This window comes from Atractosteus spatula, chromosome 16 (genome assembly GCF_055471065.1).
Source record: "Atractosteus spatula isolate fAtrSpa1 chromosome 16, fAtrSpa1.hap1, whole genome shotgun sequence".
NCBI lineage: Eukaryota > Metazoa > Chordata > Actinopteri > Semionotiformes > Lepisosteidae > Atractosteus > Atractosteus spatula.
Window position 1 is genome coordinate 1,358,857 of NC_142721.1, and position 16,662 is coordinate 1,375,518.

At 41.3% G+C, this 16,662-nt stretch overlaps 1 protein-coding gene across 6 annotated transcripts; it reads left to right on the plus strand.

Annotated features, from left to right (window-relative positions):
• The first annotated feature begins 645 nt into the window (after positions 1-645).
• alkbh3 (alkB homolog 3, alpha-ketoglutarate dependent dioxygenase) lies at positions 646-15,989 on the plus strand. Of its 6 annotated transcripts, none has more exons than XM_088935199.1 (10): positions 646-811; positions 1,878-1,970; positions 2,269-2,357; positions 3,869-3,903; positions 6,552-6,599; positions 6,928-7,031; positions 8,715-8,803; positions 10,865-11,074; positions 11,561-11,659; positions 15,632-15,989. In XM_088935199.1, the coding sequence occupies exons 2-10, from the start codon at positions 1,895-1,897 to the stop codon at positions 15,794-15,796; spliced, it is 915 nt and encodes a 304-aa protein (XP_088791325.1). In that variant the 5' UTR covers positions 646-811; positions 1,878-1,894; the 3' UTR covers positions 15,797-15,989. The 6 variants fall into 6 exon arrangements, with proteins under 6 accessions (XP_088791325.1, XP_088791328.1, XP_088791323.1 ...); XM_088935202.1 differs by having other exon boundaries at positions 1,881-1,970; XM_088935197.1 differs by lacking the exon at positions 646-811 and adding an exon at positions 829-1,071.
• Positions 15,990-16,662: the final 673 nt, after the last annotated feature.

Here is a 16,662-nt window from a genome sequence, read left to right on the forward strand (position 1 = left end):
TCTTCACAAGCAGTCTGAATTAACTTGAACAAATTACCTGTTGTATAAAACTTGAGGGAGTTGTGGTTGTACTTCAACTGGTAATGTTGAGTGCTATGCTTTTCCCCCCCTTCTTCCTTGAAGAAAGCTTACACTTTTTCAAGGTCTTAAACTTGATCGTTGGTAATCAAAGGAGATCCCTAAAACATCCATAGTATGGTCCTCAAGGACCAGCAATGTAGCCTTTTGTTGGAGTGTTTTCCATTCTCCTTAAGGACATACTGTACATTGCAGCCTGACTGTGCTGTAGTTCCTCCTAAGGCAAATGCAGACCAAAGCCCAACCATACGTGTCTCGGAAGCAGCCTGAGGAATTGCCCTGTTCTTCTGTAATGCATGTCGGGGAGTGGAGAACGGTCCTGCCACACAGCTCTCCTTTTCCCCTTTTCCTCAGCTGTGCAAGAGAGGTTTACCAGTTTGGACGCCGGCCTCTAAGATCGGATCTCGCAGGCTAAGCAGAGCTGGTGCTGGGAGACCTCCGTGAACAAGCAGCCTGTAAGCGGCGCTTTTGCTTGTGTCCCGAATATCCAAACCAGCTCCCCAGGCCGGTAACGGGACAAACTGCAGTGCTGAGTAGGATATACTGTAGGAGGTGCCATCTTCAGGATAAGACTCTCTACCTGGTTCTTTCCGTAGCTCTATTTAAGAGTGGCAGTAACAATCCTGGTGTCCTGACTAAATTTCACCTCGGGCTAGTTTAGCCTCAAGTGGGGGAGAGCACGTTTATTCGTCGCAATAAACCAACGAATGAGCCACTCACATTGTGCCAACTGGTAAACGGTGATTTTTTTATATTGTAAAAATTGAATTAAAACGACTCGAACAATATCAGGAAAGTATTATCAGTATCACGAATGTGAGACTATTTCGACCACGTCTATATTACTGCTATTGTGTATACACGAGTACACGAGCATGTAATAATTAGCCGGAATATATATTTATAGGTAGGAACCTTTGATTAGTGGGACTCGTTTTCCCTCCCGTATTGTTTCTTGCAACACCTCAATAACACGGCAATGTGAGATTCCAGGTTTGAATACAAATCTTTGCTTTTTAGAAAAACATATTTATAATATCATTAGCGATGTTTATCAAATGTATCATTTGAAATTTTCTTTTCCGCACGTACCGCTCGTCGCGTCGTCTTTATTTAAATTGCGCAATAAAATACTCCAACTTGGCATGTCAAACTTTAAAATAGTTGAATACATATTTGTGGTGGGTATTTGTAGTGCTGTGATTGTTTAACACTGAAATAGACTCGGACTCTGCTGTTAGAAGCAGTTTTGCTTTCAGGTTCGTGTTCTTATCAGGTATGGGAATGAGTGCTTTCTATAATTATAATGATTTCTTGATCGCTGATTATCTTGCCTTTGCCTTGCGCCTTGTTGTAGTTTCTACGGAGTGCACCCGAAGACTTCAAATCATTTCAGAACCACGAAAATTTAAAACGAAGTGGGTCTGCTTCGGTACTTTATCTGTAGGTGTCAGTAAAACGCTGTTATTGAGCGATAGGCGTTGAAGCAGCTCTTTCGACCTGAGATCCTGACCAGCGGCCAAGATGTCTGGGTGTGACTTGTGCACTAATGTGGATCCGCAAGGTGTTTTCACAGACTACCTGCCTGAATGATGCTCGAATTGCCAGTAATTACTTTTAACCACCTTCTCTCGCACCGCCCAAATCTGTAATCACTTGTCTTTGTGAATCAGTTTGCTGTGTGTCCATAAAAAAATTCCCTCAGGGGACAATAAAATCTTTAATCAGGGTAACTTTACCACAACGACCATTTTTGGGGGGTGAAATACCAGATCCAGTTTTTTGTACTCCACTGGTAGCAGTTATCAGCCAGAAGATGGGAGACAAGAGACAGCGAGCAAGGGTCCAAGGAGCCTGGGCCAGAGCTCTGCCAAAGGCCCCTAACCCCAGAGGTACAGTATGTGAAATTATCCAGTTACCTGTTTATTTGTTTTTCTGTTATCACTAAAATCCATATCATCAGAAACCCTTGATCACTTCTAAATGTAAGATGTTATTATAATAAATCAGAATATACTGTACGAACAGCCAGTAACTCAGAATGACTCACGACAGTAGGTAACCAAACCTACCACAGCACTAAAAGGTTAATTAAATGTGTCTGTGGAACAAAGGATTTTTTTTTGTTTCAGAGGGTTATTTTGTTAACCCCTTTGTTTTGTTTATTTAACGTGTATGGTGCTGTTTCAGAAACCCCAGGTGTAATAAGCTCGCCTTCTACAGCCCCAAATTGCTGGGGGCCGGAAGAGGTGAAATTTGAGTTCCAACAGCCGACACAGGTGAGAGCTGAGGAATGAATGTATCGGCAGGAGAATGTAGTTCTTCGTGGGGATTTTTTGAGCACGTCCCAAAAATGAAAACCCTTAATATCTAAAAGCTGTCAATGAAGAAACAATTGCAAGAAATATGTATGATGCACACAGGCTATTTGGCTCATTGGTCTCTTACACATTAGGTAATTCTGTTATTAATAATTAGGCTCATTGTGCACCGTTTAACCTTCTCTTCAAAATGTTTTGAGACCCTTAAACTCTGGGGTGCAACTGTATCTTGCTCTTCTCAGACCTGATCTAACACTTTAATCCACATTTTGTTCCTGAGGCTACAGTTATCTGAATTATGCCACGAGAGACTATAGAGCAGGGTTTGCTGGAGCAGTCTGAGTAAGGGTCTTTAAAAGCACAGCAGTAATGTCCCCACCTGGGATTGAATCCACAAGCAGGATTCCAGAGCCCCAGAGCCCTAACCACTATGCCACACTGGTGCCATTGCAGGGTCTGCTGTAGTTTTGAATGATCCCACAGTCAAAACCTTCATTGTGTAGCCTGGTGTATTTTCCAGTCATTATGTTTTCTGTGAAATTGATTGTAAATTTGTTTAGTCTGTGTACCACAACTTATTGGTCGGATGACTGCACTGTCCAGCAACAAAGCACAAGTTCTGCCTGGTGTGAATCAGACAGCAGGTGGTGCCAGATCACACATTAGAGCTGCTGGCCAGAGAACCTGAAATGACTGTTGTTGGGAACTGTAATAATCATCATCATCACTTTCAATACCTGCTTATCCAATTCAGGGTCACAGTGGACCAGAGCCTATCCCGGAAAGAGCTGGGCACAAGGGAGGATACATCCTGGACAGGATGCCTGTCTGTTGCTCAACACACATGGACATAGATACAGACACACACACTCCACTCCAGTTATACAGCAGCCAATTAACCTACCATATATTGTGGGAGGAAACCCTCATGAAGGGAACTGCAGTCTAAATCCTGCAGAAAGAGTTACATTTGAGTTAAAGTGGTACAGATTTCTTCATCTTCATCTTTATTTGGACATTCATTTAAAAAATAGGACAAACTTGATTTTACTGAGTAACTTTTGTGACATCAGATATATGAAAGTAACCTAACACCTAGTCCTCTGCAGGGTTGTTTTACAGTTAAAACGGGGCTTGTAACTGCATCGTAACCCTTACAGAATTACAACAAAAACTAATGATTGTGTGGCAAATCATTGTGCACTGTTTTACCCTCTCTCTACAACTAAAATGTTAGCACAGTTCTCTGACTGCTCAGTGAGGGGCCAATTCAAGGCATTGGCTGATACGGACTTGAACTAGGGATAAAGACAGTGACAGTGACTTCCAGGAGCTTATGAGAGACAGTGGTTTGCCACTTCTTTCTGAAAGGGATCAATTTGTGTCAATTTCTAAGTTCTGGAGTGTGTCTTTATTGTGCTCTTCTAAGGATCTAGGCCTGATCTAGTCTTTCTTCTCTCTGTCAACAGCTCAGGAGGGAAATCCCAGCAGAGAAAGTCATTGAGTGAGTATGCTTGGCTCATTTTTCCCTTTTTACTTTTTGCTGCTGAGACGTTAACAAGTGTACTGTGTTCAGATAGATTGAAAATTAATCAAAAAGACTGTAGTTTGAAAACGTTATAGCATACTTGGGGACACTAAGGAGCATTCCAGTGATGAACACCCTAGCAATAATTTTCAATACTTTATATCTTTAAGGGTAAAAAAGTCTGTTTAGAGATGATGTTCCATTTTACAGTATCGAGTTTTTAGAATGTTTTAAATATGTTCAAAATCATTGATGTTGTGCTCTTGTCTAAAAGGGTCACACTCTTGTAGACTGTTTAGCAGTCAATCACATTGGTTAATAGTCAAAATTTATTTTTCTTTACTTCCTTTAACAGAGAGAAAAATATTTAATATACATGTAGTTGTTAGATGGACGTGGTACCATTCAGCAATGGCATCAACATCTTCCCCAGTCATCAGAGATGTCAGCCTCTCCTGACCTAGATAGTTTGGAATGGGTTTGATTCCCAAGATAGTTTTCAGCACTATAAAAAAAATCTCAGTAAACTCAAAACTCACATGATCTGCAGCTGTGAGCCAAAAGGTCCAAGTCTACTACACAAACCCTACATTGACAGAACCATGTTGAAAGAGGTGGATTAAAACCAACAGAATACTCTCTTCATAAGGAATGTAGTTAACTGGGGTCAAAATCCATCATGATTTATGATTGTGTAATTGCCTTTACATAAAGTATAGTTTTCTTACTTGTATTGAATAGATCACACCATCTGCAAGTACTTTCAGATGTGACGCCAGCAGTAAAAGTAATTTACACGTGTGTTCCTGCTTTTAATGCTTAAATTAAGTATTATTTTATTTATTTAATGTAACTTCTTTATTTCAGGCTAAATATAATTTAGGAAATCTTTTCATCTAATTTTCTGCAGGTGCTTTACTCATTCTATTCTAATTCTGTATTAGCATTGTTTTTGTAAAACTATTTTTTTATTGCTTGGGGTCTTCGAACTTTGTTCAAGATGACATTTTATGGATTTTTGGGGGGGGATAAGAAGACATGTCTGCACAACACTCATTGGTGCCAGAGTTTTTCACTTGTCTTTTAGCTTAATCTTAACCTTAAGAGCTCTCCATTCCTTTAAAACAGAAAGTTCAGGCATAAGCTGAGGCTGTTTATGTAATAGAGAGCCTATGTTTATGTCATGAGAGAAGCACAGCCTGCTTGGCACAGTTCTCTGACTCTGCACAGTGAGGGTCAGTGGTAAGGAACTGGCTGATACACACCTGGACTAGGGATACAGAGAGTAACAGTGGCTTCAAGAGCTTATGGAGAAGAGGACTGGTGTGCCACTTCTTCCTGGAAAGGGTCAATTTGTGTCAGTTCCTTGCTGCACGTGACGCATGAATCCTCGTTGAGATTAAATCTGAGTGTTCTAAATTCCTCAGATAACCACTGAGGCAAAAACAGACGTACTGTATTTTGCATTCTTACTATAAGTGAAATGAGAAGAAGACATTGTGAGTTTGGTTATATTCACATCTTGTTACAGTACAAGTGTGAATAAAATTAAACTGAGAACAGTGTGTTGTAGTTAGTAAAGCAGTTCCTGGTATTTCTAAATCCATGCCACATTTGTCGAACTGCGTTACATTGATTTAACTGTTTTATGCACCCGAAAATACAGCGCCTTGCAAAAGTACTCAGACCGTATTCAGAGCCTTGCTGTAATGTTCGTTTTCATGACTTCTAAAGCTAAGATAGGTTACAGTAGGTGTCAGCCAAAACTAAAGAGAATGGAAATATGTGGTTTGCATCAGTATTCAGACACGTGAACTGGAACTGGATATTCAGTGGCAACATCTTTAGAAGCAAGTGCAGCTGCAAGCCTGGAAAATCTAAGATAGAGGAGATTTTATTCTGCGATCATATGGATCACTGTTATTGCACACAAAGGCAACTTCGCTATCTGTGAAGCTTGTTGAGGTTATTTTGTACACCTACATTATTTAGGTTTGCCACAGAAAAGGGTTTGAATACTTATGCAGTAATGCTTTTAAATTTTGCCTTCATTGTATCATTTCTATTATTTCATTCTGTTTTGTTTTTTTGCTGTGTGTGTGGAACACCGTGTTTCAATCAAAGGAGCAATTAGCTATTTCCATTTACCATTTTCTGATTGCTTCATCTAACATAGACACACAGACACAAACACACTCGCACTGACACCAGGGCCAGTTATCCCAGAAGCTAGTGAACATACCAGTCTGTCTTTGGTCTCTGGGAGGAAACTGGAACACCAGGAGGACACCCACACAAACACGGGGAGCACAGACTAACTCCATGCAGACAGCACCCCAGGTCCGGAGCAGCGAGGCTGCGAGGCAGCAGTGCTGAGGACTGTGCCACCACGCCTGTAACGCCTGGTATCTGGTGAAGGTTACAGCCCCATCAGGAGCAGGAGCTCTGCAGTGTTGGACGCCAGTCCCACACGAGCCACAGAGGGAGGAAGGTCTTCGCCTCTCTGGACTACCGGTTAAAAGGAGGCCACAGTTGTTGCCCACAGTACGGTTTCATCCAGATAGTTTGCAGCAGGAGAGCAGGATCAGTTTTGAGATATTTCTCTTTTTTCTGTCTGTGCCCAGGAAAGAGGGAGAGTTTGTGATCAGCCAAGGCCCCACAGGCATTTCCAGGTGAGGAGGAAGGCTGTGTGAAGCTTCGCAGCCCGGTTTATTGCACTTTCTGGCTGATGGTGTCCCCAGGGAGGAGGAGACTTGTTTCTTCTCTCTGTCCACAGTGAGAACTGATGGTAAAGCTGGTAAAATGGATGGATGGAAGTTTTGGGGTCTTTATACTTTCCAGAGACAGGAAAAATGCATAAAACTATTCTTGGGTTATGTAACTGGTAAAAAAGTAAGGAACCTTTAGTATTTTAATTGGTCTGTTTCTTTAATGGGAGAAGACTTATGGAGCATCATGCTTGCCTGGGGAGTTGCTCATTCATGTGGTTTGTGCCCACAGGCTGCGCCTGTTTCCCTCTTTCCTCTCTGTGGCTGAGGCTGACTGGATGTTCGCAAGACTCCTGGAGGAGCTTCCCTGGCAGCAGAAGTCCAACATGCATCAGGGTACGAAGTCTTCTCTTCCTGCTCCTCGCTCTCCTGCCCTTGCAGGGAAACTGACATGCAGTAACTCCCATTCTATGGCAAGATGATCCATTTCGGGATTTGCCAGCTGCAGGCTTTTAAATGCTGGACCTCTCAAGTGTAATACCTTCAATTGGTTCCATTTGCACAGAGCAAGCAAATGAAAGAGAAACATAGCTCAGCAGGTCTCTGACCAAGCCTGATAGGCAGATGTTGATGTGCTTTAATATTTTTTTTCTTTTAGAGAGTGTTGTACTATTTTTTTTTCTAAAATTGCCTTGGCAGATCAAAGCTCAAAATAATTTTCAAGTTTACTGCTGCCCTGCTTCATCATGCTGGAAAAAAAAACAATTCATAGGCTGTGGATACTGGGTTTAAAATCCAGGCATATATTTTAGCTTTTCAGCTTTTATCGAAAGAAAATTCAGTGGCTTTAGATGGATCTCATTCTCTGGCTCCTGGGCTGTCACGTTACTCTGCGAGATGTCTGCCAGTATCCCAGCTTTCCTGTAGGCGCCGGCCTGTTCTTGCAGTTGTCCGTAATTGCTTTCCTGAATATACAACAAATCCAGCTGTAATGTGTACTTTGGAACCTTTGCCAGTCTGATGGGAGCTGTGGCTTTTTCCATGATGCTTTGTTTATAGACTTGCGAATGTTTCGTTCCATAAAGTCTGTGCCCTTCTAAATTTAAGAAGAGTACTTTGTGGCCGTTTTGGTCCATTTCATTTTAACTTGTCAGGCTCTGATGCAGATGCCAACATGAGTGGGCAGCACTTATTAGCAAATATATGTTAAATGGCAGAAATTTCTCCAAAATGTGAAAAAGGGAGTTGTGTATATTCTTCTTGCTTATGTTCTGTATTTATATATTTGGTGTCCACCAGATACCATGATATAATGATCACATTTAAATCACAAGGGTTCATGTTAAAAAAAACAATTTATTTTGTCAAAACAACTGAGTTTCACTAATCTGTGCTTATCAAAAACATGCATGCTTAGCAATTCACAGTGCTTGGCACCTTTTTAAAACTTGAAACGCTGCCATAATGCATGAAGATTTGCAAATTAAGCATTTCCAGAAAATGTGAGAATTTGATGACTGGCCCAGCTACAACCACTACAATAATTCTTTCACAGGCTAGTAAGACATCTCTCTCTATTTCTAAAATAAGCGATTTGTAGCAATTTTAGCATTTATATGGGAAAATTAGCAGCTAAAACAGCTTAAACAGTGACAGAAACAAATAGTAAATGTAAAACAAAAAAACTAAAAATGTATTTTCTAGACTCAAAAACTTCTATTAAATACTGCTTTCCACTTTGGTCAGAGGCTGATCGTTATGCCGGAGTGTTTTCTGGTAATCTGCTTTAGCACACATGAGAAACTGTTCATCTTATTTGTTTTATCTTCCCTATTTTTTACATTGAATTTGGAGAACCCATGTGTCCTTATGGCATCTATCGGATGGCTTCTTTGACCATGCTGTGTAAGATCACCTTTGACCCAGTAATTGATCCTGCCTTAGATAATTGAATGGAAAGTGTTGTTTTCCTGCGATACAATTGACAGGTTAGACGGTGCCAGTTTGGATTGTTTCGGTCACATGCGGAGGGGGCTGTCGGTGAACTGCGGCCTGAGTTTGTGCTCTGTGTGGTTGCAGGGGTTTTATATGACGAGCCCAGGCTGACATGCTGGTTTGGAGAGCTGCCCTACACCTATTCAAATTCCACCCTGCAGGCAAACCCGGAGGTATAGTAGACTTCTGATCTGGGAACCTGGTGAGAGACCACTTTGGCTAACAAAACACTTTTTCAGTGAAACACAATTTCTCAGTGCAAGAGCTCTGCCTCGCAGAACAGGAACCTCAGATGCTCAGAGAATATCTGTTTCTCAATGCCACTCTTGGCCGAAAATGACATTGATTTGTAATTTGATACTATGACTCTATGACTGCTGCCAGCACCCAGGTTCTTAGGGCTGTGGGTGCTGGAGTGTTGCAGAACCTGGTGACTCTGTTTAAATGTCCATCTATTAAGACTCTACCACACTTGTCTCTTAGTCTGTGGTAGTGATGTTTGTTGTCTTGGTGATTCCTCAATAGCTGTCACAACAAGAAGGGACTAGAGCATTCATCTTAAACACCGATGCGACTAGAGCTTCAGCTTGAAAAGGGCCAGTTGGTGACAGAATAGGCAGATGAATACTAGGGAGACTATGGGTTGTGATACTGAAGGCATTGTCATGGTCAAAGGCTTTCTCATTAACATTGACTTGCTCAGCAGAATACAGAGGTAGTCTTGGTTACAAAATATATGACTTGAGTTTTTGAGGTTTGCTGCTGGCGGACTCTATGCCTTTTAACGCCAGGGGAAGATATTTGCAGGGAGCTGTGTGGAATATGATGTGTTTAGTGGTGAAACGGCAGTGGTTTGGGATACAATTAATACCCTGTTTCATCTGGAACTCATTTTTGTGCTTGGAAGTTTCAACATGGATGATTTATTGTGGCCAGGACTCCTTTAATTAATTCCTGTAATTCTCCTAGGAGCCTGAGAATTTTTTTCAGTTTTCAGCATCTTTCCTCGTATATCCAGGTTACTCAGGCACCCTGTCTTGCACATGATGTTATAGCATTGGATTTGCCCAGGGGGCAGTTTAACCAAATTGGACACTTCTTGGATAAGGTGATTCCTAGGGTCTCACAGTGGTATTATTGATGCTTGACCATAACGGAGTTCTTGCAGGTCAGTGGACAGTTCTGTGTTGGATGATGCCTTGTAGACTTCAGGAGTGAACACAGTGGGGTCTACCCAATAGATTGCACTGATCCCCATATTATTTCATAACTTGTCAAATCACAGATCAATCCTAGCTATTTGGACTGTGGTTGTTTCTTTGATTCATTGCAGTGATAAACTAATTCAAGCAGCATTAACAAGAGGAAGCAAAGAACTGTTTGTATTGCCTCTTGCCAATTCTGTCACAACAAAGGTAAAAACTGGATTTCTGTAGTGCTTGTGATTGTGATTTCTCAATTGTGGAACTGTTTGGTGGAAATCAGATCTTCAGAAACTACAGCAGTTTTTATGTAGCTCATCATCACTACAGCAGAAACATTATCCAGCACACTTGAACACTGGTTATGAAAATTGAATTTGGTAAAGAACTTGGCTTCTGAATTGTTTTTCTTTTTAATCTACTGTCTGTTTCATTTATTATTCTTGCAAAATAATGAGCTCTAGATATTTATTTTCTTCATGTTATGAAGTATTCTGTTCTAAGCCAAGTACATCGCCTGCCTCTCGCGGGTTTGCTCTCATACGTGAAGAGCTCTGCCTGCTGCTTCCCCCCCATTTCTGTATCAGCGTAAGGAAATAAGGCTTCAACTGCAAAACGGTTTCCTCCGTGCTGGATAATGGGCAGAATGTATGGAGTGAAGGGTACATGCATGTTTAATATTATTTTTAACTTCACATTTATGTGAGATGAAATGAGCCCAATGTAGCTGCAGATCGCTTTGCTTCACAATGGGAGACTTAGCTCGGAAACGGATGAATCAGAAAATCAAAGTCAGAAGCCACCCTCATTTTCAGAGTTATCCCCTTAAAAACACAAAGTGGGTGATTTTCTGTGGTGTGACCTGCAGGTGTCGCTCTTGCCGTCCCAGTTTACTGCAGAATAATGAACCTTTCGATAGGTGGCAGAGCTCATCGCATGCCTGAATCCTGCTGTCGGTGTGGTTCTGGAGAGCAGGAGGAAGTCGACGGAGACAACAGTGACGACTCTTTTGTTTTTGTGTGCTCACGGCAGTGGCACCCTGTCCTGCTGGGGCTGAAAGGGCAGGTGGAGCTGGTGTCCGGCCACTCCTTCAACTCCCTGCTGTGCAATCTGTACCGAGACGGCAAAGACAGCATCGCCTGGCACAGCGACTCGGAGCCCTCCCTGGGGGCGCGGCCCACCATCGCCTCGCTCAGCCTCGGGGACACGCGCACCTTCCAGATGCGCAAGCAGCCCTCCGCGGTGAGAGACGGCGCCTCCGCTGGCGCGTTTGACACCACAGAGTGGGTTCCTTGGCATTACAGTGGGGGGGCTTATCCTGCTGTCTCGCCCTGCAGCGCCGGCTGTGTCTAAGCCGGGCTGAACTGGGCTCAAACCAGAGAGGAAATCTTTCACTTCTGAATGTGGTCTCCCAGCTTGCTGTGCAGGCTCACTGTGGGCGAAGACGGCACCAGATCTCCTCAGATCTGCTCTAATCAGAAACCTCCTCCTCATGAGCTTTCTGATCTAACAAAACCAGAAAACTGCTTATTTCTGACTACTCCTTTTTTGCATAAATTTGCATTTACAGTGTAGAAGTGCTTCTTAAAAACATTGGATTGGACAAGCAGAAATGGTTTAGACAGATGCGGAATCGTTTCTTATGTCTGCTCCCTGCACCGAGCAGCCAGAGGAGCTAATGGGCCGAGGGACTAACCTGTCTTCTGCTTCCCCTGTGCTGTGTGGCAGGAAGATCGTGGTGACCACATGTATGTGGAGCGGCTGCGGGTTCCGCTGGCTCATGGGACGCTCCTGCTGATGGACGGGGCGGTGCAGGAGGACTGGCAGGTAAATGCAGGCTCTTGTCTCCCCAGCCTGTGTGTCTTTACTTCTCCCACCCCCAACTCCTGCGGTGTGCTCTTCCGTTCGTCAGCATACCTGGCTGGTAGAGAACAGGTCCCATAAACAAGGGATCTGCCAGAACACGAATGGGTTTCCCTTGTTCTTTCAACTCTAGATTTTCTTCTTTGGAAGTTGATTCTAGTGCCCTGGTCAACTCATTCCTCTTGTTTTTTTCCCCACTCAGTTGACTTAAAAAAATTGTAGTGTGTTGCTGTATTTTTAGCTAATATCCTGTTCATTTTTCCTTCTACGCCAACAGCATTAGGCGGTATTTTAAAAGAACCAGGATTTGAATGAGGCTCTGCTCTGTTTAACTGGTTTTGACTGCACTGAGCTGGTAGATCCAGTAAACAACTTTAGTTATTCTGTCCTTTTCTACTGCTATTTTGAGAAACAAAGGGCACTAGGGGAATGGGAGACCTATTTTTAGGAACATTTTTTCCACATGATCTATTAAAGGAGATTGGGCCTTTCAGCCCCAAAATACACTGATTTGCTTAGGAGGAACAATGAGCAGCCTCTGTGAGGAATATCAAAATGAAAGAACTGACGCGTTTTTAGGTCATCTAACTGTCGTATGCATGTCAAAACCCTCTCCAGTAAACAAGTCCAAAGGCAGTGAGAATGGAGGATTCTGAATCGCTAATATTCTAGTCTTTCACGATCAGAAATGGCCATCAGGTAGAGCTCTTTTCCTTAGTTTGGAAGATTAAGTCTAAGCAAAGGACCCTTTGCAGAGATGCCAAGTGACAGGCATCTGACTATAGAAGTTGACAAGTGTGTCTTTGAAGATGTTTGTGCAGTATTGTCCTTCTCTAATGCTAAATGAAGATGCCTTCAGTTTCCAGGTGATACCCACATAAGAACAAAAAACTGTAGCAGCAGCAAAGCAGACTTGATGTTTACTGTGGGCAGTGGAAGAGCATGACATGCAGGGAGAGAAAACAAGTCTAGATCTAAAATGGGAAAACTGAGCTTGAAGAAGCTGTAGAAGAGTCTTACTGTAGGTTTTTATGTTTGACTAATTTAGAAAAACAAGGCTAGAACATAAAATGTCTATCAGAATTATTCATCCCCTTGGACTTTTTCCACATGTTATTGGTGCCATACGGAATCATGATGTGTTTAAGATTTCTTGCCATTGGTTGACAAAATACCCTGTAATGTCAAAGTGAAAATAACTAATTGCATAAGTGTTCATTCCCCTTGAGTTATTTTTTTCACATTTCTTTGATGATTTAAATGATTTAATGATCAGCTCTTTCTTGGATGATATGATCTTTGCTTTATTTACTCCTCCAGCAATTTTTCCTTTTCTCCAAACTGTCTAATCCCTGCTCCAATACATAAACATTTCACTATATATAACATAGGGTATTGATTTTAAATCCATGTAAGGTATGCCAAGGCTTTACAGCACACTAGTAACACCTCATCTAGAATATATCTAATAGCTTTATAAGGCATGCAATGAAAAGCAATAAGAATGGTTTCTGGTCTCAGGGGGCAGCCATTTACAAACAGGTTAAGGGAGATAAATCTCTTCAGTCTAGAACAAAGCAGATGCAGAGGAAATATTATTGAATATATACAATTTTACGGAAATGTATAAGACCTTCCCAAGAGACTTTTTCATACTCAGCAATGAAATAAGTACTGGGGGGTAGCACGATTGGAAACTTATAAAGACGCCTTTCAGATGGAGAATGGGAGACAATTTCTTATGCTGAGTTAGGGGCGTCTGTAACAGGTTTCACCAACCTGAGGCCCAAACTGTAGGATTGTTTAATAAAGGACTAGTTAAAATTTAATTTGACTTATCTGCTAAACTGTCAGTCATGCCAGATAAGCTAATGGCCTCCTTTTTTTTGGTATCCTTTCCAAAAAGACAGTCAACTGTAATTGTCTGCTCATAAAGTGGAGTGAGTTCAAAGGTCACAGAAACATGCAGCTTTCTTCAACACCTCACAGAACCTTCCTGGAATTATAACAAAGCCTCTCTGGGAGCTTTGCAATTGCATGTCAGGTCGCGGTGCAAATTGTCAAGTTCAGACCACATAAAGGTTGGGTCCAGAGTGTATCAAACGTTTAATGGCTTGTAGCTCATAGAACAATGCCTGATAATTACATTGCAACCATTTTAACATGTTTGAAAAGTTGTCAACATTAAAAGTGATCAAGGATTTTGGCAATTAATTTAATAGAACGTGAGCACACACGTGAGCAGTCTATGTATTGATTATTATGAAGTATTGATGTTGTACACAGTGGTAAAAGCAGACATATGTCAATATGATCCAAAACATGTTCCTGCATTAACAGCCTTGTTGGGAAGTTTGATGACTGCATTTTTAGCCAAAAGGTTTTTGGCTAAAAATGATAGTTATGATTTAAACAAGCCCCCACCTCCCCCCATTCAGAGTCATGTTGTTACATATTTGGATCATTTTGATAATGTTTTAAAACGTCTGTGAATTCCATTAGTTATTTTTAGTCAAACTTGTTTTCTTTGGCACAAAAGCTTTAACAAACGAATGTTCCCTTTTGTGCAATCAATGCCTAATAAGGAAGATAAGATGTAATAAGTGTCAAGGTCTTATTTTCCTTAATTTTAAGAACAGACATTGTAATTAAACAGTGCAAATATAGAAAACTACGGTTTGTTGTAACTGTATTCTAAGCAAAGCTATATAGCTCCATTTTCTTTAAAAAATATATTTTTTCTTTCGTTTTATTAACAACCTTCCATCCCTCAGGACCAGAGGCTTCTACATCTACACACAGATGGTTTTAAGAGGAATCGTTGCTTCTTATAAAGCCAGAGGTCCTCTCCCTGGGGCTCCCAGTTCTGGTCTCCTGTTTTTAGTTGCAGCCAAGCTCTTAGACACACAGCTGTACCCTTAAATTATTAATACCATTAATAAGGATTTAATAACAAGACCAATTTGAGCCGTTTGACAGTTTTCAGCTCTTTAACATGTTGGAAGTTCCTTTTTAATTATTGCAGGTCAGAAGTAAAATAAAATCCCAGATGTCTGAGAAGGAAGAAAAAACTTTCAAATTTTCCAACCATGTGACTTGTTAGTTCACTCGTTAGGCTTCAGTAAAGTTACTGGGCTGGGCTGGAGTGAAAAGCAGCGGGGGTTCAAGTTCCTGTCCTGTGCAACAGCAGCCTGGCTCCATGAGCCAGTGCTCTGGCCTGGCCTGGCCTGTCACCAGGCTGGTGAGCTTCCCTAGAGCACATTCTGCTGCACCAAGGGCTGGTTCAGACATCCAGTCCAACGTATCTGTGCCTTATGCCCAAGGGCAGCATACCCAAAGAATTAACATTAGAATGGTTCAATAAAAATGAACCTTTTGAAAATAAATACAATAAACATTGACTTAAAGCTTTTTAGCATTTTGAATTTGATTTTGGCTGATAGCCTATTAGTATTTTTATGCATCCACCAGATTTTGCAATAGTTGACAAATTCCAGCAGTTCTATATTTCCAATCTTAGCTCTTTGAGACGCGTATAAGCAATTTTAACAGCAGCCTACCAATTCTAGTTTTACAGAAGGTCTTTAATTTGGAAACATGTCAAACAATCTACAGTCACGTTCTAAATCCCATTTTATTTTTCGTGCTCTGAAATTTTTTTTTGTATACTCAATTTAACAAATACAAGCCTTAAAGGAACATATGAGATGTAAACTGGAAGTCAAATGACTTTGTACTGCAAGCAAAAAATGTTATGGTCTCTTACATGGAACATATTCAGGCAGATACTGCAAAATTCTTTCACTGGTCTTATGTACTGTTGATGCCCAACCTGGCAAGTATCCCTGGTCTGTGTTTCTGCTGCACTGGATCTTTGCTGAGCTAAGTACCCATTAATTGCAGCAGAAAAACTGATTTTCTTAATTGCTTTGGCAGCACCGTGTTCCTAAAGAATACCACGACCGAGGTGCTCGAATCAATCTGACCTTCCGCACAGTCTACCCAGAGCCGGGCTTTGGCAGGCACAGATGGGCGGAGGGGAAGGCCCACAGAGCTTCTGTACAGAAGAGGACCGGCTCTTCAAGAAACAGTCTGCATTGAAACTGACTGAACGCACATGCACTGCAAAGAATTTATTGCAGATTTTGTTTTTCCTTTCTATTTGGGAGTCATTGTTGGACGTCTTAGTTTAAATCAATGTATGATAAATGTAAATACTGGTTAATTGTCAAATAATTAAATCAGGATGGTGGTTTACTAAACACACAATAAAATGTTAGATCACCTGTACAAAGTGTGTCTGCGGAGCTCTCTTCACCCTGTTTTTGAAGATTTAGTATGTTTGCTTTGTCTGGTTTTATGAGAACAAGAAACCAGTTACAAAACTTCCCCATGGTAATCTTTGAGTGAGTGTCACAGTGCCATCAGGAAGAACCACAATTTTCTTCTGCTTTCAATGAAGATTTGAAGCTTCATTGCAGATAAAGCCAACTTTACTTTAAATTAGCAGAAAAAATACTAGGAAGACAGCCTCCTCAGATGAGGAGTGTTGACTGGATTTGGATGATCTGTGGTCATGACTGTGAATCACAGTGGTTTTCAATAGTGAACCACACACTCTGGACTTTCTCAAACTGAGTGATTCAGAGTCATATGGTCTTTATTCTGCAGTCTTATGTTACGATGGCATTCTGTCTTGTAGGCCTCGGAAATGTTTCACCTGCAAGATGACCAGTTACTTACAGTGTGCACTTGGTCCCTGCCTAGGAGGACCTTAGTTTACTGTGTATGTAGCTGCATTAAAGAAATACGAGTATAGATAAGCATTTAGAATGATGAGAATGATGTTTCACTTCATAATATGCCCTTCATTTTGAATGGATAAAAAAATACATTTTTAATTGCATATGAAATTGTCTCTGAAGCAGATTTGTCCTGAATGCTGTTTAAATAATACATTAAAACGT

Excerpts from the sequence above, each read along its gene's own strand:
- alkbh3 (XM_088935199.1), top strand. The coding sequence starts at position 1,895 with ATGGGAGACAAGAGACAGCGAGCAAGGGTCCAAGGAGCCTGGGCCAGA. Across the intron at positions 6,600-6,927 it reads GGCCCCACAGGCATTTCCAG|GCTGCGCCTGTTTCCCTCTT; the intron begins GTGAGGAGGAAG and ends TTGTGCCCACAG. Across the intron at positions 7,032-8,714 it reads GAAGTCCAACATGCATCAGG|GGGTTTTATATGACGAGCCC; the intron begins GTACGAAGTCTT and ends GTGTGGTTGCAG.